Here is a 26288-nt window from a genome sequence, read left to right as displayed (position 1 = left end):
GGACAATTCATTCAGCAGGTAGGGTAAGCCATTTGGGGATTCAGTATCCTCACCCAGCTTGTACTCATCTGCAAATTTAATCAGACAGAGTCCATTGGTATTAGCTTTAACTTCAAACAAGTAGAGTCAAAACAGTACAAGTCTCAAAACTAAGCTCTGGGGGACTCCACTAGGGGCTAATCTTTTTATATATGTCTTATTTTGATCTCTTGCATTTTATCCATGAGACAGTTTGCGATCCAGTGGGTGTTGTAGGGATTTATTCCTAATTTGGTTAACTCTTCTGCTACGTTTAAATTGGGGATTGTGTCAAAGGTCTACAAAAGGTTGAGTGAGGTGTTGTGCATTGTTTTACCTTCATTCAATGCCTAGATGACTCTCTCAAAGAAGTCCACCAGTCTGAATAAACATGGGCTGCCTTTGACAAATCTAAATGGAGATGGGTCCAGTGTTTGAAGGTTCCCTGTGTTCTTATTGTTCAATTACATATTTTTCCTTTCCATGGATTTACCTATTTTTCCTTTCCATGGATTTACATATTGTGCCGGCAAATATGAAACTGTCTGCCACTTTAGGATATAAGCTATTAATGATGTTCATCCCCTCATCCAAGGATTGTATTCCTCAGTCTCCATTTGCTTTCTGTGAGACTCTGAATAAGTCACTTAACCAGAAAGTGATCATGGGAAACTCAAAAAACAGTGTTTTCATTTGTGAATTTACTCAGTTAACATATTAATAAAATAAAGAAACTAAATAAGAATAAAGTAACATTTCAAAAAATATAATCATGAGAATAAAAAAAGAAAACGTAAAATAGAATATTCTTAAATAAGAAATAAGTGCTTCATTTCATTCGAAACCAGTTTTCAGGAGCTGTAGTGACCATGTTCTGGGCAGGCATTCAAAGATGAATATATATATATATATATATATATATATATATATATATATATATATATATATATGTTTGTGTGTGTGTGTGTGTGTGTGTGTGTGTGTGTGTGTATATATATATATATATAGAGAGAGAGAGAGAGAGAGAGAGAGATACTCATACAAACACACAAGTACTTCAAATGAATGAAACTCCCAAATGTCAACACGTAATAAAACGGAATGTTGATCAATCAACATGCATGCTCCGAGCATATCCTCAGAGCATACAAAGTTTAAGACAATGTTTTTTGCAGAAGGGCAGATAAATATAACTGGGAAAAATACTTTGGGAGGTTGTCCATACCTGTCATGAGCTACAACCCACTCCGTCCAGTGTCAATATATACAAGCAAAGTGCACTCACTAAAATAGAAATGTTTAAGTTAATTTTCCTTTACCCTTCATTCCAACTTGTTTTTCCCCAGAGTCAGTATATCAGTATCTGCACAATAACTTTCCTAAAGTCAGTACTTAATGTAATCCCTCAGTGGCTGCCAACAGTTTTGCTAAAGCAGGATTGATTTATTCATTCTGAGAAGAAGAAGACCAGGTGAATCATTATTTAACCATAAATTATGACAGATGTCCTTTAATCAAATTGTTCTGCTAAGAAGAGAAGTGTTTTCTTCTACTATTGTTCTCATGCTGGGAATCTGTACTGTTTCTGGTTCTGTGTGTCTCTGGGCTTTACAGTCATTTGATTAATAAGAGATTTCATATGTTCAGTGTCAGAATGAGACCCAGTTCTTTGTTGTTTACAATCTTTATGTTGCTCTTTGCTTTGTAAGTATATTTTATACTTATAGCATTCAAACAGCACCTGAAGTGCTTCCATATCACCTTATTATAACTTACATATCTATAGCAACAGCATTTGTTTCCTCAAGTTATCACTCCTGTCATCTTTCTTTTTAATTAACTCCAAATTCTTCATTATTAAAACACATACTCCATCTGATGCCTGCAGAGGTATTGCTCTGGCTAATTATAGTTTTAAATGAGTCTATCTAATTTTATACATAGACAACAGAAATAACTCAATAAAACAAAGAATAGAAGAATACACTATTATTTTTCTTAATGCATTCTTTTTTCCCTAAGAGCTTGCATATCACTCAGACTTTGCTGCCCTAGCTCTATCTAAGGGTCTATATTATTTCGCCGAACTTAAAATAGTGAATGCTGTTTAATCAACTTAATAAAATCGAAATCCCTAAATCCCGAACACACAGAACAGCTATTTTTGCCCTAGGGAAAAAAAATTGCTGCTCTGTAAAAAAAAAAAAAAAAAAAAAAAATCCAAACACAAAATAAAGTGGAGGGATTTTCCCCACACACACCCCCATGTGGGGGGCTGTGCCCTCCACACCCCCTACGTATATATACCAACTCTGGGATCGCACTACAGTGGAGAAAATGGCAAAGTCCCGAACACAGCCCAGTGTTTTTTTTCCCTGGGAAAAAAATCGCTGTTCCGTGTGTTCGTGATTTAGAGATTTCGACGTTATTGGGTCGATTAAACAGTGTTTGCGATTTTAAGCGTTCACTGAAATAATATAGACCCCTATCTTACCACATCTCTGGAAAGTACTACAAAAAGTAGGATATAACCAGCTAAACTCCTCTTTTACCACTATATCCTTTTTCTTGTCAACAGCATGGCTTTAGAAAAAAATATAACATCCAAACTGCTGCACACAAATTAACTGACCTTATCCTCACTAACACAATTTGTCAGTCTTACCAAAGTCTTTGACTAAATCACTCACTACGCATTTATTCAGTTTTTTTCTCCAGTTTTGTTTTTTCCACTCTAGACTGGTTAACTCTCTACCCCTAAGAGAACATTTTCAGTTAAATATCATGAGGATGCCTCATTGCCACAACAAGTATCCATCCAAACATATATTCTATTTAGCTTCTTCATCAACTACCTTCCTTATGATCTAAGAATAGTCAGTATCTTCTTCTTCTTCTTTCGGCTTTTTCCCGGTCAGGGGTCGCCACAGCGGATCACCTTGTCCGCACATTGAATGGCAGTGGAGTTTTACGGTGTCGAGTTGCCAGCCCGGCGCCCAACCTTCCACAGAAGGCACACTCACACGCACACCTAGGGCCAATTTAGAGTGTCCAATCCACCTACAGCATGTCTTTGGAATGTGGGAGGAAACCGGAGCAGCCGGAGGAAACCCACGCGACCACAGGGAGGACATGCAGACTCCGCACAGAAGGCACCCCAGCCGGGGATCGAACCGGAGAACCTCTTGCTGTGAGGTGGCAATGCTAACCACTGCACCACCATGGCCGCCCATCTAAGAATAGTCAGTATAATTCTTTAAAAGAATGACATTGTCTTCTGCCTCTGTTTCACCTCTTAAAACAGTATCTTGCAGTATCTTCAACATACTTTTGAAAATTTAAACTTGTGATTAGTATGTAAGCAGCTAGTTATCAACCCCAAAATACTAAATCAGTGTTCTTCACCACTGAAAAGAAACTGAGCAAATTGCTAGCACTCCCCAGTCCTCTACTGTATGAAACATCAACCAAGTGAACGGGCTATATCCTTTAAATACCTTGGCATAACCCTTGGCCATAGTTTAAACATAGCCATGCAGATCAATAAACTGAAAGCAAAAATAAACTCCACCATTTTTGATTACTACTGAATCACATAACTTCTCATTCCTTAAGGGAAAAATGCAATCAGTAAACACATTATTCAACTCCATCTGGAATATATTCTCTCACTACCTGCAGATGTATCTATTAAAAACCTAAAAAGCATCAAAACATTTTCAAACATCTGCAGGTTTATGCTACTTTTATGTAAAGATGAGTACTGCTTCTCATCAGCCCTGCTAACACAACAGAATGCAATGATTCTTCTCTATTGTCCTAAAATGACTGACCATCAGAATTACCCTATAGTAGTTCTGCTCATTGAACAACAATGCCCAAGTACTAGTCAGACCAATGGACTCATAGTCATCCGCTGGATGACTTCACTATCCTCAAACCCATACCATGATATTCTTTCTCTCTGCTGAAGTCTGCAACATGTCCATGTATGGTAAATTCAGATAAGAATGCATTACCCACTTAAGAGAGGACTTTGCATATACTTAAGTCACCTCCTATAGCATACATCCACCTGATGAAGAACCGGTAACTAACGTATTTCCTGTATACATAACCTTATCTCTTCACCTTGAATCTTCCCATCCCCTTTTTGCTTTATTAACATACATCTAATGAACCCACTATCTTGTACAACTCACTACTGCTTAACTCCTCTTGTAACCCCAACACTGTACAAATGTATTTTGAAGAAATCTCATACCGGTAAATCTACCATAGCGTGTGCTACTCTATACAATTTCACATACACACATATGTATGCGTATATATAAATAGTGAATATAATTTATATATATAAATATATATATACATATATATATATATATATATATGTATATATATATATATATATATATATATATATATATATATATATTACATATACACATCCAAATATTTTTCTTTTCTGCTCTCTGTATCTAGTTTGCATACCCATCATTAATCCATATTCAACTTCCAGTCTAGTACTAACTTTTTAATACTGCATTCTAAATACAATCTTGCACCATAACTAGTACTTCTTAAAATATTTTATTGTAATCCCTGTTCTCTGGCTGAGGTGGATCAATCCGATACCCTCGAACAAACTAAAAAAATAAATTCAAGATCTTACTCCTTAAAATTACTAACATGGCAATATTATTAGTTATAAAGAATACACTTTAATCATCATTTTGCAATTTTGCATACTGTTCTCCATTTATTATTAGAAAATAAGCTTGCTGTACATCAGTACTGATTGGAGAACGAATGTTCTCCAGCAGGGTATTAATGTACAAGTAATGCCCAGTGAAAAACAAGTTCACTGCTTCTCTGCAACTTAGCAAGCAGCTGTGGAGCTTGGACTGAGAAAAACGAAATGACCGCCATTATTTTAAACTCGCTAAGCAGTACTTCTGCTGTTTAGCAAGTGTAAAATGTCAAAAAAAGAAGACAAAAAATGTGTGTGTGTGTGTGTGTGTGTGTGTGTGTGTGTGTGTGTGTGTGTGTGTGTGTATGTGTGTGCATGTCAGTGAAAGTGAGAGTGTACAAGGCTTTATTTTACACTCTCTAAGCAATACTTTTGCTGTTTAGTGAGTGTAAAATAAGAAAAAGAAAAAAATAAAGCATGTATGAAAGACTGTATCCATGTAGTAAGAGAGAGAGAGACAACACTCGATCGACTGTGTGTGTTTCTGTCTGCATGTGTGAGTGAATGTGTGCAAAAAGCAGAGAGACCGTGTGTGTGTGTGTGTGTGTTTGTGTGAGAGAGAGAGAGATCTAGACAGTGAGAGAGAAAGCGAGAGTGATGTGTGAGTGAATGCATGTATGTAAGCAGAGGAGACTGCGTGTGATAGAGATCGAGAGAGAGTGAGGCTGAATGTGTGCATGAAAACAGCAGGAGACTGTGAGAAATTGAGAAAGACGGTGAGACCGATCTTGTGAGTGTGAATGTGTGCATGAAAGCAGAGCTGTGAACCAACAATCCCCTGGTAGCATGTGTGAGAGAGAGTGAAGAGAGAATGATCTATGCCAGCCCTTAGAGAATGGGCTGTCTGTAAAATTGTTGTGTTTTACTTACTTATGTATTTTTTAAGTACTGTTTTATTTTTTTTATATACTTTGGATGTAAAATGCTTTCTCCAATGCCATTAACATATACTACAGGAGGTATGAAACATTAGGCAGAGGAACTATTTTACATCAAAAATATATTAAAAAAATACAATAGAACTTAAAACATACATAAGTAAGTAAAACACAACAATTTTACAAAGAGCACATTCTCTAAGCACAATAATGTCATTCAGGGTGTGTGTTAATGTGTAATTAATGCCCTTCCAGGGGTATAGAGGCCCTCCTCCTGTGGTGTTGGGCCTCACAACTCCCCTGGGTGGGCATTAATTACACATTAACACACACCCTTTTGGGCATTATTGCTTGCTTAATACCATGTTCACTGCTAAGGATCTTTAAAAACACACAGGTAACATTGTTACAAATCACATTGACTGATCCTGTTAAATCACAGCACAAAACAATTAGCACAACTTCCTCCATATTAAAATATGCCTATTAGATGTGTTTCAGCTCAGAAATCACAAATCATTTAAGATTTTGTTACATCTTCCTTAGATGATATGGAAATTAATCAGAGACATAACATTTTAACTAAAGGACTCTCACAATTGAAAACATAAACTCACTACATACAAAAATGCATTAACTCATTAATTCCAATGGAGCTCGGAAAGTTTGCAATGTAACTTCCAATGAGCAGAGCCTAAGCCTTTTGACAGAATCAAATTATGTCCTCACATTTCAAACAAATGTTCATATCTCTGGAACTATAGGTGTTATGAAATAAATATAAATGGCAAACTCTTCAGCATAAACTATATTTATAGTGGTAACATTCTTAAGGTTCTAGGTCTTAAACTAAATTTTATAAGTCACAGTAAACAGTAACTATTACATTTGTAATAGTTTGGAAACCACTTACAATATTTCAGCAACCACTCAAGTTACATACATGCTGTCAGCAGCATTTTATTCATCTGGCTGAAAGCTTTCATGTGTGGCTAAGGAGTTCTATATGTGTTACTTGGTTGTTGAGATATTGTGAAAAATATCTATATACATTAATAGATATAATTTTCACAATATCTCAACAACCAAGTAACACATATGTAACACATATAGAACTCCTTAGCCTCGCGGTAGTGGTGCTGCGGTAGCGTTGTCGCCTCACAGCAAGACATTGTCCCATTTGATTCTCAGCTAGAGCGTCTTCTGTGTGGAGGCATACGTGAATGGGCATACCTTCGTTGAAGGTTGTGCATCAGGGCTGGTAACTCGGCATGTAAAAATCCACTACCAAACATTAACGGACTGGAGATCCGCTGTGGCGACCCCTAACTGGGATAAGCCGAAAGACACAACAACAAAATATCTATATACATTAATATCATAAAAAACAACAGTTAATATCTATTTACCCGCACTAGACAGAGGTGAAATATTAATGCAGTTGAGTTTGCCATCATATAAGCTTTACATTGAAATCTTTTAAAACCTTGGACATAGCATGGTTTTGGAATTATTGATGCAAATATGAACAAGCAATATTTGACTCTTAGAGGTGTCAGTAGGAGTTAACTGCATATGCTCCTGAAGGCATCACTCGAATGTAATAAGTTAAGCATAATAACTGGTAAATGGATGAAAATGCGACTCCATTTTTAAGTAAAAAAATATTTTGAAAAAGTTTCTACAGATTTTTGACTCATTTTAGGGAATAACACATAATGAATAAATTATTAAATCAAAGGACATTTTTTTAGTGCACTGAATGCCTACTTAGACTTCAGAGATAGTACTAACTATTCATATTGGTCAAACAAGGCCCTAATGGTGTCAACACTTTCATCTGATACATACTTATACAAACAAAGACCCATTGTGGAGACATCTTAGCCATCTTATACATAAGTTATGTCAGCTTGAGTTAGAGTGATGGTAGCGACATTTTACATTTCTTTTTCTTATGCATAAAAAAGGTTGAGGATTCCAGTACAAAAAATACTATCAGGGCATGTTACAACTGTTAAATGACTGTGGATGTACTGTAAAAATATAGGCTATTCCATGTACACATTGCTGATTTCATGCTTACTGTGCATTGACAGTAATTCTGCAGGCTAATTAAAGAATTTAACTTGAATTCTCAATAATCTCTGAATTAATATTAGCTGCAATTCCTTATTCTCTAATACAGGTCTGTTTCTAAGATGCAGAACCTGTAGGAAATTGGGGTGGTTAATTATCTAGGACTGTATGCATTCTAATAATTTAAGGCATTTCATGAACTCCTCTTCTGTGTAGACATGAAGGTATACATTTTTCTTCATGCAATTCATACATGTTAAACTAACAAAATTATTGTATAAGAGATACAACCTTGTATGTACTATAAAAACTATAAATCACAAGGCAAAATACAAACAAGGGTTTTGTGATAGAAATGCAGCTCTTCTATTTACACTCGTAAGTGCAGTCACAAAAGACTGAGATTGTGAGTAAAAACCTAAATTAAAAAAAAAAAATAACTATAAAAGCTATGTTACCCTTGCATCTCTAATTGCTGGGGGTTGTGCCCTTCATTCTACCGCAAAAGGGAGGAAAATCCCAAGATCCATCAGGTTTAATCTTTAAATATACTACCAGTGAATTACACATTTTGAAAACTAATACATATTTAAACCTGGCATCTTCAAATAAATATCCCTTTAATTTATGTGTCCCTTGAAAACCGTTCAGGAATGAAGGGATGCTGTATTACAAGGGCTTGGTTGCACATCATATTACTATAGTTGTAAGCCAGACTCCATGGTCTTATCCCCCTTTTCTATGTTCAAAATACATAGCGTATGGGCCAGATTCATTAATGCTTACACCAAGTGTACACTAAGTGTACATTAAGTGTACAAGATATGTGCTCAAGGACATCCCTACCACAGTTTTTGTGCTTTCTAGTCACTCAGAACATACCTCTCAACTGTCCAGATTTTTGTAGAATGTCCAGACTTTGGCTCATATTTTTTGTCTGTTCTTCATAAAATGTGTGATTTTCTGGCAAATCACTGGGATAATCTGAGGACTGAAGTCACTAAAAATAACATGTATTTGAGTTTCAGACTTCAAATCCTTCAGAAAATGTATGATAAATCAAACCCAGTTACTCTAGCAACTTTCTAAGTTTGTAAGAGCAATTTTTATATTGGATCTACTTCAAATTATTGCATTTACAGAATATGAAATAGCAAAACATTGAGACCAAAATAATGAAAAAACAAATTATCAAAATTTTAAAACGACTCCCAAAATAACAAAAACAGGAATACAACCATAATGTTCCAGATCTATATTCCTTCACTTTTGTAGGGGGCTGTGCCCCACTGCATCCCCCCCCCCATACCCCCTGCAAATTAAATATAACAACTTTGAGATTGCACAACTTTGAAGACAGGAAAACAGCCTAGTGATCGATAAACACCTGTCTTTTTACATTTCAGCCCTATGTCATATAACACACTACAGACTATACCTTCCCACTTCAATAACACCCCCCCCCCTATTATTATAACCAATAACTTGTTTTAACTAGTAACCATTACCTACACATAAAATAAAACCTACACCATGATACTAAACACTGCATTTCTACTTATAAATCCAAAATAATTTTGTTAAAAATTAGCAAATACAGCTGAAATCAAATTACTTTCTTTTCTTTTTAAACTAACACGTATTCAAACTTATCCAAACACAGTAAAACCATGCAATGTGCTTACTACAAAACCTTAAAGTAACAGCACACCATTAAAACCCTTATCCTATCAGTTTTAAATTACAGTTCTATATTCCAGACTATGATCTTCTGATCTTTTGATAATTTGTTTTTTTGTCATTTTGGTCTCGATGTTTTGACGTTCGATCTTCTGGAAATGTGATATTGTGAAGTAGATTCTATTTAAAATATTACTCTATTTTTGGGCCTTTGTTCCTCCCCAGTTTGTTGGGCTTTGTCTTGATTTCTTGTACTAAGACGTTGAGAGGTATGACTCAGAATGATTACACTAAATGTACATGTAGTCTACACTTTGTGGTAACCTTTAGGAATCCCTGTCCATATTTAAAGCTGCAAGAAAATTAGTAGGAAAACTACAATGAGGAAAAAGAAGGTGTGAGTTTTGTCTGTGTTAGTACAGCACAATTCTATAAATGAAAAAACCTTCTCACACAGGCCAAACTATATCTGTATATATGTATAGAATACCCTAGTGACTGAAATAGTATCAGAAGCCAGATTCACCATGAAACAGTGCATCAAAATATTCATTGAATATCAATCCAGAAAAAAATCAGCAAAATAAGTCTTTTTGCAGGATGTCAACCATCATGCATCCAAAACACCAATTCAATTTAGTTTAAACTACCTTTGAGCTACCATATGCACATGCATAAAATATATTTGGTTTCCTGCAATTAAAATATCATGGGACTTCCATTTGCTAAAATTGCAAATTTATGCAATAGTCTGAATAGCATAAATATGGCAGCAAAAATAAAATGCAAATATTAGGAATTCAGAAAGAAATCCACCTTATGCAGTGAGAGCCAAGTCCAGAAGAGACTATTTCCATGATGTGGGAAATGTGATTCAAATAAATATTAGCTGTAACAAGGAAAACCTCATTAACAGCTGATTTGCATGTCTTCATATCATCCCTAACTATCATGACTGTAAATCAGCACATGCTTGTGGTAGTCAACACTGGCAGCCCACACATTGAGTTGGCACAGGCATCTTCCATTCATTTTCTCACACAGAGACAAGCACACACACACACACACACACACACACACACACACACACACACACACACACACACACACACACACACACACACACACACACACACACACACACACACACACACACCTCTTACCTGTCCTTGAGTTGACAAAACATCCTTGATGTAGCGTCTAATTTTTTTCTCCCTGTCTCTTGTAAACCATGCATGACTGTAGTCAGAAAATAATGTCAGATATTAGAGTTACACTCTTCTTACTGTTTGTAAATTGGTGCATCATGAGGCTAGACCTCTAGCACTATTAACTTTTTATGAGTGTATAAGTAATAGTTTTAAAATTCTTCATTTTTTGTTCCAAAGCCACCCCCACAACAGCACCCATCTTATACAAGCCCTGCACCTTGCAACTCATGGACTATGTGAATAATGCCACACACACTTGTTTCATACTGATTATTATGCAAAACATAACCTCATGCACTATCCCATCAGTTAATGTACAGTGTTTAGGCTCCTGTGCACTGTTTAAGAGTGCAGAGTTTGAAACTTTTCCTCTTTTACTGTTTTCATAGATTTATTCATAGATTTAACGTACAAATGTAAGGACTATCACTGATGTCTAGTGTTAGTGCCCACTGCTAACTTTCTGCTAAGGAGCTATGCATGAGAGTCCATTCTGCAGGGTCTGAATTCTTTTATGCTGCAAAATGGTGCTGTGTTATATTTGTAGGTGTTTTTAAGACATGATGCAAACAGTTTTCTCTGATGTCTAGTGTTCCCCTACCTTCATCTTTCATGCTGGAAAATGGTGTTCTAATAATTTTAAGTGCATTTGTGGCACAATATAGTTATCCCTGGTGTCATGATGCAAAATATTCTAATAATTTTTAAGTGTCTTTCAGGCACAGTATAAGCAAAGTATTCATGGTGTTTAGTGTTGTATGATTTGTTCATTACTCTGTGGAAGTGTGAAGGAATGACAGCTCCTTCACAGAGACACACACACATACACACACACACACACACACACACACACACACACACACACACACGGACACACACACTCTTTCTCTTAACATCACTCATGCCTTTCTACATACACTCAAACATACAGCTGCACGCGCGTGCGCACACACACACACACACACACACACACACACACACACACGCACAGACACACACACACACACACACACACACACACACACACACATTCTCTCTTAGCATCACTCATGCCTTTCTACATGGGTCTACTTTATGCGCTCGAAAGCTGAAAAACACAAATCCAAATAGTGCGACACGTAAAGAGCGAACTGCGAACATCAAATGAACAAAACAGCGAAAGTGGAAATATCGAATTCGCATAGTTAGCCCGTCTGTATAGCTCCATAAGGTAAGTGTGCAATAGTTACAGACCTTAGGGTTGGGGAGGGGTTAAGTTTAAGTGCATAGGTAGGTAGTGTATGTAAGGTTTTGTGTAGGTAATGTATGTAAGGTTTAGTGTAGGGTTTTGTTAAGTGTATGTGTGTGAAATGTTTTGTTTGTTTGGGTATAGCTCCGTAGGGGAAGTGTGCGGTAGTTACGGACCATAGGGTTAGGGAGCGGTTAAGGATTGTGCATAAATAGTTGTGTATGTGGGGTTTAGTGTAGGGTTAGCAGTAGGGTTTTGGTGCTTTAATTTAGGGTTAGAAGTAGGATTTTGGTTAGTGTATGTATGTGTGTGTTTTTTTTATTGTGTTTGGGTAGGTAATGTGTTGCAGATGGTGGGTTGGTCGACTATGACGGTTCGAGGTTTTAAATTTCGTGCTTTAGTACATTCGACGTATTCACATTTCTCTCTTTATGTGGTGCGCTATTTGGATTCGTGTTTTTCGTGTTTCGAGCACATAAAGTAGACCCTTTTCTACATACACTCAAACATACAGCTGCACACGCACACGTACACACAAAAATACACACACACACACACACACACACACACACACACACACACACACACACACACACACACACACACACACACATGCATCCTCCAACACTACCTGCCTGTTAAACTCCCCAACATTTACTTCTATCGCGATTGGGTGAATATGAGGTTTTAGCTATATTTACTAACATGGGTGACCAAGGTAAGTTATGTAGCTAAGTGACTCTCCAAATCACTCAGTCGCATAAATGCCTTAATGTCGTCATTTCTTGGAGGATGACACATGGATAATTAGCATTGTCCACTCACCTAGAATATTACATTAGCATTTGTGGTGGGCTGCAGTGACAGGTCACCATGATGCTGCAGCTCTTTATATCTCATGTTAACCATGGTAACCATTCTGAATCGGGCCTTTATAACTATGACTGGATTCACAAAGACAGTATTTTATTCTGTTAACTAATTAGCTTCCAGTTTATTGAAATGGGCATAAATTAAATGAAAAGACAATGCTTTATCTGGTGGATTAAGGTACATTTAGCTTCTCACCTCAAGGCTAGCATGCAATGCACAGACCAGCAAAATGGATGGGTTTGACAGTCGAAAACCATTGACTCCCTCACTTAACTTCAGTTCTGTAAAATAAAAATACAAAATGTTAAGATTCAATAATGGTTTAGTAACTCATATACTTCTAACAGCATTAAATAGGTGTTACAAGTGGCATGTGTTTTTGTTTCAGCTAATAAATGTCAGGAACAGGTTTTTAAACAGGTCCAATGTTCAAGGCTGCGGGTAAGCAAAACATAAATAACAATATGGAAAGAAACGTCAGAGTAAGCTGAGAAGCAGGTTATGAAAATGTGCATTGGATACTCACTGAAATATTAAATAAGAACTGTGTGTTATAATTTTCTTAATGGAATTTACCATGAAAATTTTCAGACTGGATCAGATTAAAATAAAGCAAGATTGTTAGAAATATTAGATACAATTAGAAAAGTGAAGACAGAAGATGTAGATGTAATTGTTACACTTTAAATCAGTATCACAGCATAAACCTGAACCTTGATACTCAGCAGTATGTTAAGAAATTCAAAATAGGGAACAAGAGAGAAAGAATGGAAGAGAAACTCCAATTACTTAATGAAAAGGGATGTCTAATACAGTATCAACAACACAGCTATATTCTGCTATGCTGCTAAGCTACACTTATTTAGTAATTAAAAGCTTTTTTTGTAAATATATATTCATTCCTATAAAGTAATTTGGACTGGATCAGCTTTAAGAACATGTTGTCATAACATCATCTTTCAGTGTAAGCAGGCCAAGATATCAGGTATATTCACATAGAATAGACTTTTTCTATTTATTTTGTTGAAAACTGGATAAAACCCCTTTGAAGACCCAACCTGTGCCAAAAACATAATTCAGGACTTGAACTTGCGCCAGCATAACTGATACAGGTTTATTTTTTTTAAGCTGTCTTCTAGCATATTTAAAAGGTATTTTTTTCTGCTTAGCAGAAAGATAATATTTTACAAAAAAGTCATAATATCAAATGGCAGCCTACAAAATGGAATGACACATATCTGCCAAACACCTATGGAAACAAAATGTGTTGAACCCAAAGCAATACAAACAAATGACACATCACTTGTGGGGTCCTTCTGTGCTGCAAATTTGGTTGTAGACATCATAGTTAGCTATTCAGACAAAACCATAACCATGGTGTCTGTACATGATTGTTAATGTGAATGTATCCAGTGGTAATGTGAACCACTACAGGTACAATTTGCTCTGCTATGCTATGCAGACCTAAAAGCCAAACACAGAAATGATTTCTGCTAATTAAGTCACCATAAAGTGCAACCAGACAATTTTCTCATGCCGCTGCAATACATTATGGTACTGCACTCTCCAAGCATTTTAATTCATATTAAGGCAGATTGCATTTTTTGTGGATTCTTTCTCATGTACCATTTAGCTTACACCTATAAACAAGAATGGCATGGACATGACTACTTAAAGCATTTAGGTTTCACATGATTTGGTTCCACACCTAATCAAAGGTTATGCTAACCTCCAACAGCAAATGGCTATGTGGCTGTGCAGCCTGCAGTGCTATCACGTTTCCTTCTCTGCACAAGGTATTCATCTGCCTGTGTCTTCCTCTATGTAATGCATGAAATACATGACTGTGGGACTGTCCTCCTATGAATAATGTACCAACCAACAAACTGACTTTTGTACTGTTTGTATTTCACCAAAAGCATAACTGTGTCACTGTCCTGCTCCATGCAAAGCCCCAAGCACATGACTGTGCAACTGTTCTCCTCCACGTAAAACATCAAACACAAAACTGTGGGATTGTAATCTACAACCTAATGCAGCAGTCACAGGACTGTAAGACTAATGGATGGATGCAAGGCGTAGCTGCACTCTTGGCTGTGGTTCTCAATATCCCCTAGCTTGCCAAACTCTAAACTGTGCTTTCCATAGTCATATAAAACATAGGCTGATGACTTTATTTATGTCACTTTTACACTTATTGCTTACCTCCTTATGTACTTATATACTTACTTACAATAACCACATAGGGAAAGGAAACTGTTCAAGTAGACGGTTTTCACTCATGATCTAGGCCCTCAAGCAAAAACAAACATCTAACATGCAATATTTGCCAACATCCTAGTAAGAAGCAAATTCTAAAATATTCAGTCGCATATACAACATTGTATTCAGAGCTATTTTTCTAGCATACGTAAAACTTTACAGTTCCATCTGTACAACCTCCTCAAGCAGTACTATGGCACTTTCACTGCAGTATCCACTGAACCCTGGCAGACAGTGACAGCACTATGTGCCAAATCTGAACCTCCAAGGTTACCCAGTCAAATGTAGTGTAAATATGATTACTTGTGGTGCTTCCTGGGTCCATCATGATGTACACCAGTCTGTTACCTGACCTAATGCTATCATTCTTGTATGGAAAGCTGTGTGATGAGAACACAGTAATAGGTTGGTACTATGTGCCCAGCAGCTGTACAAGCACACATAAAATAGCTTTCATTTCATACGGCACTGTAGTAGTCATATATTGAATATAGCATCATGGTTTGTATGTCAACACCACAATGCACTTGTTGTAATTGTGCTATAGTTGAACACTAAGCTGTATAATATTGACTGTCTGTAGGTGGATAACTGCATGCTGTCCCTAAATGAAACTGTATTACTCAGGGATTTAATGAGGAGTGCTTACACCCATGTAAAAGCATGCAAGTTTCCTAAACATAAATAAAGTCAGGGTGCAAAATATTCAGTCTGTCAAAATCCTTCAGAAATCACAAATTGCAATGTTGAATAATTTATTAAAGTACAAGCATTTATAGCATATGGTGCCATGAATATTCAGTAAGCTATCACTACTATAATATTTATTTGAAATGCAGAGTTTCTGGTGCTGGTTGATTACATATTTAGAAATGATGGCATAAAGGTCATTAGTACTGCATGTCAACACAAATTATGTGGAAGGCTCTGAGTATGCTCCAAACCTTTGAAAACGTACTAGTGCAGAAGAGTTAGGCTGTGAGCTGCTAATGATCAGCTAACTGTAGTCAGGGATTGGATTCCTCTTAGCCTCCTTTACCTATTGCTTGACACTGAGAGTGTTGCTTAATAATGCAATGCTCTGGGCCAAATAGGAAACTGACCAAGACTCCTCAATGGTCATCCAGAATGCTCACCTTGTTACTCCCTCTGAGTCATGTTATAGAAAGCTTTGTTCATATGGCCCTTGTTATTAATAAAGTTCCCACTGTTATGCCATCACATAAATGCATTAAAAAACTACATACAGCTTTGAAAAAGCTTTTTGTGGGAACTGTGTTTTCTGTAAACATATTTATACTGATAAGGTATTTGTTCATCCAGTGAATGGACAGATTTTTGAGCTAAGAGCAACAGGGAAATGCAATACTAAGACCTTGGTCTATCTCGCTTTGTGTGTACACTGTGATGTCTACTATGTAGGCAAAATTAACCAAAGACTAAAAGAACGTATTAGTAACCATATGTCAGAAATGAAAAGACAGGTATTGACTAATGCCCTGTATAAACATAAAGATGATGGTATTGAACATAACTTTAAATTCTGTATTTTAGAAGCAGTCCATAAAAACTTGCATGGCTGTAATATTGTACATAATACAGCTAGATGGGTTTTACTGGATACTATGTCTGTGAGCACATATGCACCCAGACCTGAATGGACATGTCTCTTTAAAACCGGTTCTTAATGACAAGTATGTAAAAGTATGATGGGCTTCGATAGAAAAAATGTTAATAATTTGATATATCTTTTTTATTTGCATTTAACATCTACATTTTATGGTTATTTATTGTATAAACTGTATTTTAAACAAATTTAAACTAATTTGACACACTTGTGTTGATTCTGAAATGCATCATGTGACTACAACTGATCATGTGACTCTGCTAGGAAGTATATAAGGATATGATTGTTAGTGCTGATTTTAGATATGCCTGAGGAAGCCACTTTGTGGTGAAAGTTTTAGAGTTTAGTTTAAGAACTTGCCACTTGTCAAATACATGTTAAATATATATATATATATATATATATATATATATATATATATATATATATAGACACACACACACACACACACACACACACACACACACATATATATATATATATATATATATATATATATATATATACACACACACTACTCCCAATTTGACGATGATCATTAGTTATTTACTGTCTATAGTATTATATTTCCCAGGATATAAGACAGATGCTTGTGAGGCCTGACCACCTAATGGGGTTGCAGGATAGTCATATATACTCATGTTTCTGTATTTGATGTATCCTAGTTCTATATGAAATTACCACATTTCCATGATGGGGTCTATGTATTTAAGATACTGTTTATAGACTTATAATGTTCTTTACTTAGCTCTAAACAAGACCTACTGCAAATCTACATACCCAAGTCTAAATTTGAATACAATATGTACAGCTATCACCCCACTATTGCCTGGAATAGGCTCTCACTAGAAATCAGGACCCTTACGTATCCTAAACAATTTAAGACATCCACCAAAGAGCACTTCAAAAGTCACTGGTCCTGCCACTGCACTCTCTCTCCTTAAACATCCCCTGCTTCCCATACCTTAATTTACTTTCTGCCCTTAACTCATGCTTCGCACTAGCTCTCTCTAATCCTCCTTGACTATTCTTTCTACTGTCTTCTAAAACCTATTAAGCAAATCACCTCAGAGAAACATTATATTGTGATTGTCTTGCCTTCATGCAACTACATTATGACAGAACTGGGTTTTTGTAACCACTTACCCCAAAAACTATATTAATCTTAATGACATATTTCTTTTCATACATCTTGAAAGAGTTTTGCTATATTTTTAATTAATGGCACTGTATAACATTGTATTGCTACTTAATGCCTTGTAACATTGCTGTTTTAATGCTAATTTATAATGTAAATTGTATAATATGTTGGAGCTTTTCTCTCCGGGCCTCCGCTGAAAAAGGGTTCTTCAGCTCGGTCGGACAATCCCGCTCAATAAATGTAAAATAAATAAATAAATACATTTTCTTTATGTTATTCTGGGTTAGTGCATGTATTTGTGGGACCTGGTGCTATTCTTCAGTCTTATATTATTACCGTTCTTATGTTCATGCAGCCACTAACTAGTTGCCTCATTACTGTGATCATCCAGTGGGCTTTATAATGTTAATAGTAGGGTACTGTACTTTAATTTAGTAAGAAAGCATAATACATTTCACTTCTAATGTTGGAGACATGTTATAGCCTACATGTAAGGCCTCCAAATCTCTAATTTTAGTTTGTCTGTCCTTGCAGTATAATATGTATTCGCTGTGTCATAATCATTTTAAGGGACCTACTTCATCTGCTCATGTACCAAGTGCTACTGTAAAACTAAGTTAAAGCCAAATACTTCCTTTCTGCGTCACCTGTACTTCCAGTCAATCAGCAAGCCCCTACCATTAATGTTGTATAAAGCTGAAAACATCAAATATTCCATAAAATGCAGAACACTAAAAGCTGTTTAAACTAAAGTGAAATTAACATGTTAATCAGCATTATGTCTAAGGCAGAGAAAAGATAGAGAACAATGCCAGCAGAGAATAAGAAGCCATCCACTAACAAATTACACACTTCCCTAATCTGTATATGTCCAAATGACCTATTTTATCTACCATGATTTCACCATCTTTATTTGCTTAATCCATCTTGTAAATAAAAGGGCAGGATTCTCATTCTACAAAACATTTCTTCCCCCTTCAAAATTCAGTTAATACAACTAATTATGCACACACTAACAATTCCCTTCCTCCAACCCCACAAGTATAATCATTCAAAGCGAGTTCCCTGAGTTGCAGAACATTTAGTAATTCACTACATCCCTTCTGGGTAATATAAGTAGCTAAGATAATCTTTTATTTTTTTGTTTTACTCCTACCTGCTGACTATTAGTTGACATCAGCTCCTCTCCTCATTCACCAGGTCACCAGACCTGTCTTAGCTTTGCAAGTCTGAGCCTGACCCAAATCAGTGACCAGAGAGGAGATAAAGGATGCTGGTCCAGCATCATTCTGCAGTCGAAGAGTGTGCCCTATCACTCGCCATCCTGTGGCTGACCTGTGAGCTCCACCACTGCTATGTTCAGTAAGTGCATGAGTGCTTCTGTGCATGTGCAACCCGCTAACCAAATGTTGTACCACTTGCAGCATGGAACTTGTCAGGCTCATAACGCTGCTGCTGCAGTGAGCCTGTCTGGCTTCCTTCACCTCTGCATGTGTGAGCAGATATTGGTTATAACCTCTGTAGTACCCTGGCTAACCCCTCCAGCACCCATAATGATGGCTGAACATGGATTATCTGGGGAGCAATAAGGGTATTAGCCCTCTGTAACATGGGGCTGACAACTAAGCATAAGGCAGCTCATGCAGGTGAAATTAAAAAAGCTCCTAACTGGAAAACCCCAGGTCCAGACGCAGTACCTAACTTGACAAAGATTTAGCCCTGAGTAAGAGCTTCTTATATGCACACCTCCAATATACACCAACCTGGTTAACAACAGGAAAAATGATACTCCTCCTTAAGAATGAACCTGCAAGTTATCTTAAAAACTATAGACCAAAAACTTGCTTTCCAATGATGTATAAATTATATACTGTAACTGATGCTGACAGTTTATAATCATTTAGAATAAATCTCAATCACGGCAATAGAAGAAAACGGTAACAAAAGAAAGTCATGTGGAACAAAGGATCATGTACTGTTAAAGTCACAATGGAGAACTGTAATGCATTGATCAATTACATTACAGTGACCATGAAACAGGGGTAAACCACTTGGCAGCTAAGCCATGATAAAGGACAAATTATTATCCCAGGGATAAAAATTCAAAGGAGGATATTCCAAGGTGACTCTCTGTCACTGCTGCTCTTTTGTCTTGCCCTTAACCTATTAAGCTGTCTACTTAATTAATTAGGTTATGGTTAAATTTGGCTCTCAGACAACAACAAAGTGTGAAGACCTCATCTTTTTGTGGATGATTTAAAACTATATACATCATCATATAAGAAACTGAAAGCACAAATGGAACTGGTCAAAACTGTCTCAAATGATATAAGAATGTCAATTGGTCTTCATAAATGTGCAAACGCAACATTTAAAGCAGGAAAGTTGTACACCAAGAAAGTATCAGTTTGAGACAGGAATATGATATAAAGGAACTTGAGCAGGAGAGAATGTTTAAATATTTTGGAATTGATGAAGGCCCAGAACTAAAACATGAACAAATGCAAACAAAACTCAGGAATATATTAGAAGACTAAAATGAATACTGAAAACAGCTCTGTCATCTAGGAATGTTTTATATTGCCAAAAACTTTCTCAGTGGTATAACTAATGCTACACTTGCCACTACCTATCTCCTCCCAACACTTTTTTATGGTGCTCCCATCCTTACCAACCTTCGGGCATCACAAAAATCAAAACGTAAGCAATGCTATAACAAAGTTGCTAAATTTGCAATAATTTGTTATTTTTAATGACTGTATAATTATTATTCTTAAAAATGTTTTGTAATACTCGGAGATTTTCTTCCCGGGCCTCCTACCCAGTCATGCTTTCCTGGCAAACATATGTCAATAAATAAATAAATGCATAAATAAATATAGTACATTCTATAAAGCAATATGCTCTTCTTATTCTAACTTTCAGTTTTGGCGTGACTGACTGGCCCCAAAAGTTATTGGATCAGTTGGACACGAAAACAAGAAAAATACTTCACGCTTATCAAATGATATATAAAAATCAGCATACACCATGATTATATATTCCTCATTCTGAAGGAGGTATGGGCCTCCTTGAAAATGATTCCATGTATAGCTCTGCAATCATAGGACAGCATACCTATCGGCAGATCTCACCAGCTCCAAACATAGTAAACGTTTTGAAACATGAAAAGAATAAATCTAAGATGACATCCCCAATTAGCTTAGGAGAAGCATTTCAGTGTCAAATGGGAATGGAAACTAAACCAGAAGTTCACAGAAGTCAGGCAACAGCTGAATTTGACAAAAGCAAAAGAAAGAATATAAGGAAAAAATAACACAAGGGGCAAGAAATGTGGAAAAGGCATAAATATAGTTGCAAGTAGAGAAAACTCCTGGAACAACTTCATGTCAATCAGGAGTGGACAAAGGGATGGATAAGGACAGGTGAATTTAAACCACAAGATGAAAGATAATATTAGCAGCCCAGGATAGTGGACTACATACATAAGTTGATTTACAAAGTTCATTGGACATGTGGGAGAAACAGACAAATGCATACCCCGATCCAGCACTAGTCAAACTAGGGTAGGCCAATCTGAGCAAAGATAGTGTAACAGTCAGGTGTTTCTCAGCAGCCAAGATTTGTCTCAAAGGCAGTTAAATCTATTCTTCCCAAATATGCATGCAACCTGGTTGTTGCACATGTGAGAGTAAGCAATCTTTATCAGTTCCATGTAATACATTAGGAGAGAGACATGACATTGGTTGTAAGGCAGTTAATCTTGAGCAGCATCTATTGCTACTGCACATGATGCCACAATATAAGCATATAATAATAGCTGGACTCTGCAATTGGATCAATAATTGGCTCCATTATAGGGGGTGTTAAATAAGTGTGAATATGAACAAACATTATAATAAGTCACACCTGCTTTGATAGGGATGGAATGCATCTCTCTTCACAGGGATTCTGTACATTGGTTAAAACAATTCCCACCTCTAGTACCCTTTCATCGACATTACCTCTGCAGTAGACCCCCGCCCTGCAGACAAAGCAGTGTGATACACTATCTTCCTTCAAAAAGGACCCGGATAACTGGACAGGTATTCATAAATTCTCTCTGGGCTTGACTGCCCCAGCCTTCCATGAGAAGAGAGGTACAGTCTAGGGTGGGAACTAGCTAGGCGTAATAGGCACTTAACTCAGTAAACCTGAACTCACTATGATCCTATAAATTCTGGTTGATTCAACATCAGGTGGCGGTATTCAGAGTTAGAAACCTAAACAAAAAACTGGCTACACTAGAAGCCTTTATGACCCTTGAAAACATCAGGGGTAACAACACTCCCCCTGTACCTAGTTTACTTGCCTACCACTCATTTGGAATCCTCCCAACTGAGAGTATCAGTGCTCATGGAGAGGTAGTATCCATATTTATGCACTAGCACATCACTTTGAAAATAATTGAACTAGACAACAATCTTGACCTCCTGTATATTCTGGAATTTATAAACAAGTCTACCCACTACATGACTGCCATTTCTACAGAACTCCAAACTCATACTTCCACAGCCTGCAATATGTAACTCTCCAAATTATATCCTTTATTTAATCTAAGACAAGCCTTATGCATGATTTTAATTACCCATCCATATGCTGACAAACAAGCTACAAAACAGTTTGTACAACTGTTCTTAGACTTTGTCACTATAAACTCCCTTGAATATAAAGCACCCCTTCCTGCTTGTTCTTGATAATATAACTCTTGTGTAGGCTACATCTGCTGTTACCTGTGTCTGGTTAAAAGACTAATATGTCACAATCTTATCCTTATGAATCAGCTCCAAATGCATGGACCTCCTGCTGTCATCAGAAATTTCTAGAAGGCTGTTTGCTAAAATTAGCTGATACCTAATGAACCCAAGGGGAACCATACAGGTAAAACTGCTACTTGACTAATTTGAGGAAGGGCACTGAGCAAAACTCTGATCTGTGATAGATAACATTAAATATCCTGTTTTTTGCTTATTTTTACTAGTTATTTAGAGCACTTTTATAGTTTGCTGCATATTTTTACTGTATTTTATAGCTATAAACTAATCTGCATGGTTGTATTAAAATTACTGTCACACTGTTTGTAAATCTTTTCTAGTTAGTTTTACTGCGTGTGAGGTATTAACTGGAAATTTTCTCCATTTGTTAAACATCTTGATTAACCGATCTCTGTCAGAAAGTTACGTTCCCACATTGTGGAAAGTCTCACATATAATTCCCCTCCACAAAGGCAGACCCTCTGCAGAACTAACCAATTACTGCCCCATAGCTATTGTCTCTCCACTCTCCAAAATACTAGAGAGATGCATACACTCTCAGGTCTCACACTACCTCCTTACTAACAACCTCCTTTCCAGTACTCAGCATGGTTTCCGACCAAACCATAGCACCACCACTGCCTTACTCTCCTTTACTAACACTATCCTTCAGCATAAAAACAATGGCTATCTCTCCTCTGCTACTTTCCTAGACCTATCTAAAGCATTTGACATGGTCCCACACAAACAACTTATCTCTGTCCTCAATAACCTATCCTTCTCACAATCAGTCACCAACTGGTTTCAGAGTTACCTGTCTGACCGCCAACAATCCGTTGTATGGCAGAATGACATATCTCCCCAACTACCTGTCTCCATAGGGGTTCCCCAAGGATCCATCCTTGGACCCCTACTTTTCTCTGTTTACACCAATAATCTAGCCTCTGCCACCAAACATGGCACACTCATCCAATACGCAGATGACTCAACCATCATCTGCTCAGCCCAGTCCCTACCCAAACTGCAAAAAGTCACACAGGAAGCCTTTTCCTCTGTTGAAACATGGTTATCCGATGCCCAATTAATACTCAACCCAAACAAAACTAAACTACTCATCTTCCAACTCACCAAACATACTCAAAACAACTCTCACTTTAACATCACAGCAAAAGACAACGCCACTATATACCCAACTGAACACACCAAATTGCTAGGAGTGGAAATAGACAATAAACTAAAATTTGACATTCACATATCCATGACCATAAAAAAGTCCACAAAAAACTAGGAGCATTATACAGAAATAAACAATTTCTCACCAAAGCAGCAAAAATTTCAATAGCAAATTCCCACCTTATCTCCACCCTACTTTATGCCTCTCCAGTATATACCAACCTACGGCAATGTGATCTAAACAAGCTAGAGACCTGCTACAACAAAATCGCCAAATTCGCCACAGGGGCATCCTACCGTAGTCACCACTGTCTCTCACTTGCTGAACTGGGCTGGCTTGAACTCCCTCACCTCCTTCAGTGGTATCAACTCTCACTCACCCACAAACTAGTAAACCATCCACTAAATGTCCCATCCCTCCAGAATCTACTCCAATTCTATCGCACCACCAGACCACTAAGATCCAGCAACAAAAATCACTTGCAGATCACTAAAGCCAATAACTCTGCTGGTGAAGCACTATTCTCTTGCGCCATAGCCAAATTATGGAACTCACTCCCACTCACAATTACCTCCGTACCATCATGCACCAACTTCAAAACTTTATTAAAAGCGCACCTAAAAACATGCTGGCTATGCCCTTGCAACTCCCACTCTAATATCATCCACCCCATCCAACTACTACCTTTCTTTCAACTCCACTAACTACCTTGATGATAGCAAGCTCAGATGCTCATAAGCCTAGTACTTATTATACAGCAGGAACTTCTCATTGTTACATTTGTTAATGCCTGTTATGTACTTCACAGATAAAGATTCTAGTTGTCTACTGATGTACTATGTTCTTCATCTGTAAATATGTTGTAAGTAATTTCTATGTTAAATTGTTAATCGCTATGTAATCTAATGTAACTACTGTCTGTTTATTTTACTGTGGAGCTTTTCTCCCCGGGCCACCACTGAAAATGTACCCACGTCCAGTCGGACACTCCCGGTCAACAAATTTAAATAAATAAATAAATAAATCTGTTTAAGTTTATTTGTTCTGATTTCCTGCCAAGGAGTGTATCATATAACTGATTTAGTCCCCCCCATTGGTATCCTGTTCTTATACTTGATGGCTTTGCAGTTGCCCACCCCTACTGTAAATGTGGGACACTCCTCCCAGTCGAGTATCATTAGCTCATTTTACCTAATACAGAGAGAACATTTGAGAAGGCCAACCCACTTAGTTTCTTAACCTTGAATTATATTCTACTCCTCCTTTCTCCCTTTCCACTTTACTGAAAAAAAAATCTAAGCTTGTTTCCTGTCTGTCCTGTAAGTAGTCTAGTCCAAATACAGCTTTTCTGTATCTAGGACTGTATGTAAGCTTCTGTGCTGGAGGGAAGCCTTCTAGCATATCAGTGGGAGTGGTAAGCACTAGGTAGCCTATCTACCACAAGAGGAGTGGTTTCTGGCCCAGAAATTGCAGTTTATTGGCCATTTAGGCAGTTTTTACATCTCTTTCAACTTTCTGGTTTAAAAGCCCACATTTCTTCTTGTTTCCCACATTTCCAGTAACTAGTCTAGTCCAGATATATATTTGTTGTATCTAGGACTGTGTGTAAGCTTCTGAGTGGTGCCAAAGTCTGCTCTTCATTTTTTCCCTTAGATGTACTAGTTCTCTCCTCTCCTGCACTTTTACTAGCTTATTAGTCTAGCACTTTACCAGACTTCTTGTAGCAATTATTGTAGCAGACAAAAGTGCTACCAGCACTAAACGTTCTAGAGGAAAACAGCTACAGTACTTATTATTAATGCCCACCCCTCCAGATATGTCTAAAGGTCAGTTCCCTGTGCATTCTCCTATTAATCTGGTGAACTTGGGCATCTTGAGGCAATGTAGCAACTGCCTCATGTACACTGACAACCCTCTCCTCTTACCTCCCAACACTCAGATGTGTGAGAGATGCACTTACATATCCAAATTGGAAGCCACGCACTCTCCAGCCTCAGAATAGCTGGTCAAGAGGAGAAGGTCAACACTTGTGCCACACCACATGGAACACACAGCCCTCCAGAACAAACAGCAGCACTGGATTCACATAAAAACACAAACCACACACCCACCTTCACAGAGGCTCTCAATAAAAATCTACTCAAACAGCAGAGACCTCCAAGGCAGAAATGCACTCAAACAACACAACACAACACTAACCACAAGACACATAACTCTCCTTAAATTGAGTGCCATTCAACCAGAGCCCCTAAGGCAAAACAGCATGCCCAACACACTAGTCATAGGTGACTCGATAGTGAGGCACACTGATGTCCCACTCACTAGGTTGAATAAGGAGAAAGTAACAGTCAGCTGCTTGTCGGGCCAGGATCTGAAACATAACGCACGCACTCAGGTCCCTCAACTACAGGTACAAATATGACTCTGTCATTGTAAATGTGGGTGTGAATGACCTGAGACATACCTCCATGGACTACATGAAAAGAGACATGGAGGAGCTCTTGGATTATGTAGCTCAGGCGGATATGTTCCTAGCCCTGAGCAGCATCTTACCATCACCCAGAAGGATAC

At 37.3% G+C, this 26288-nt stretch overlaps 1 protein-coding gene across 2 annotated transcripts in view; it reads right to left on the bottom strand.

The window, feature by feature from the left end:
- Positions 1-26288, bottom strand: part of KYNU (kynureninase) — a 2242792-nt gene that overhangs the window by 162521 nt on the left and 2053983 nt on the right. For both annotated transcript variants that reach the window (XM_044074971.1, XM_044074972.1), the window contains one exon: positions 12916-13001. In XM_044074971.1, the coding sequence (XP_043930906.1) occupies positions 12916-13001 (86 nt within the window). The remainder of the gene's footprint in view (positions 1-12915; positions 13002-26288) is intronic.

Source organism: Protopterus annectens, chromosome 6.part0 (genome assembly GCF_019279795.1).
Source record: "Protopterus annectens isolate FY-2018-M chromosome 6.part0, PAN1.0, whole genome shotgun sequence".
In the NCBI taxonomy this organism is placed as follows: Eukaryota; Metazoa; Chordata; order Ceratodontiformes; family Protopteridae; genus Protopterus; species Protopterus annectens.
Note: the sequence above shows the minus strand (reverse complement) of the source record. Positions and strands in the feature narration are given on the sequence as shown.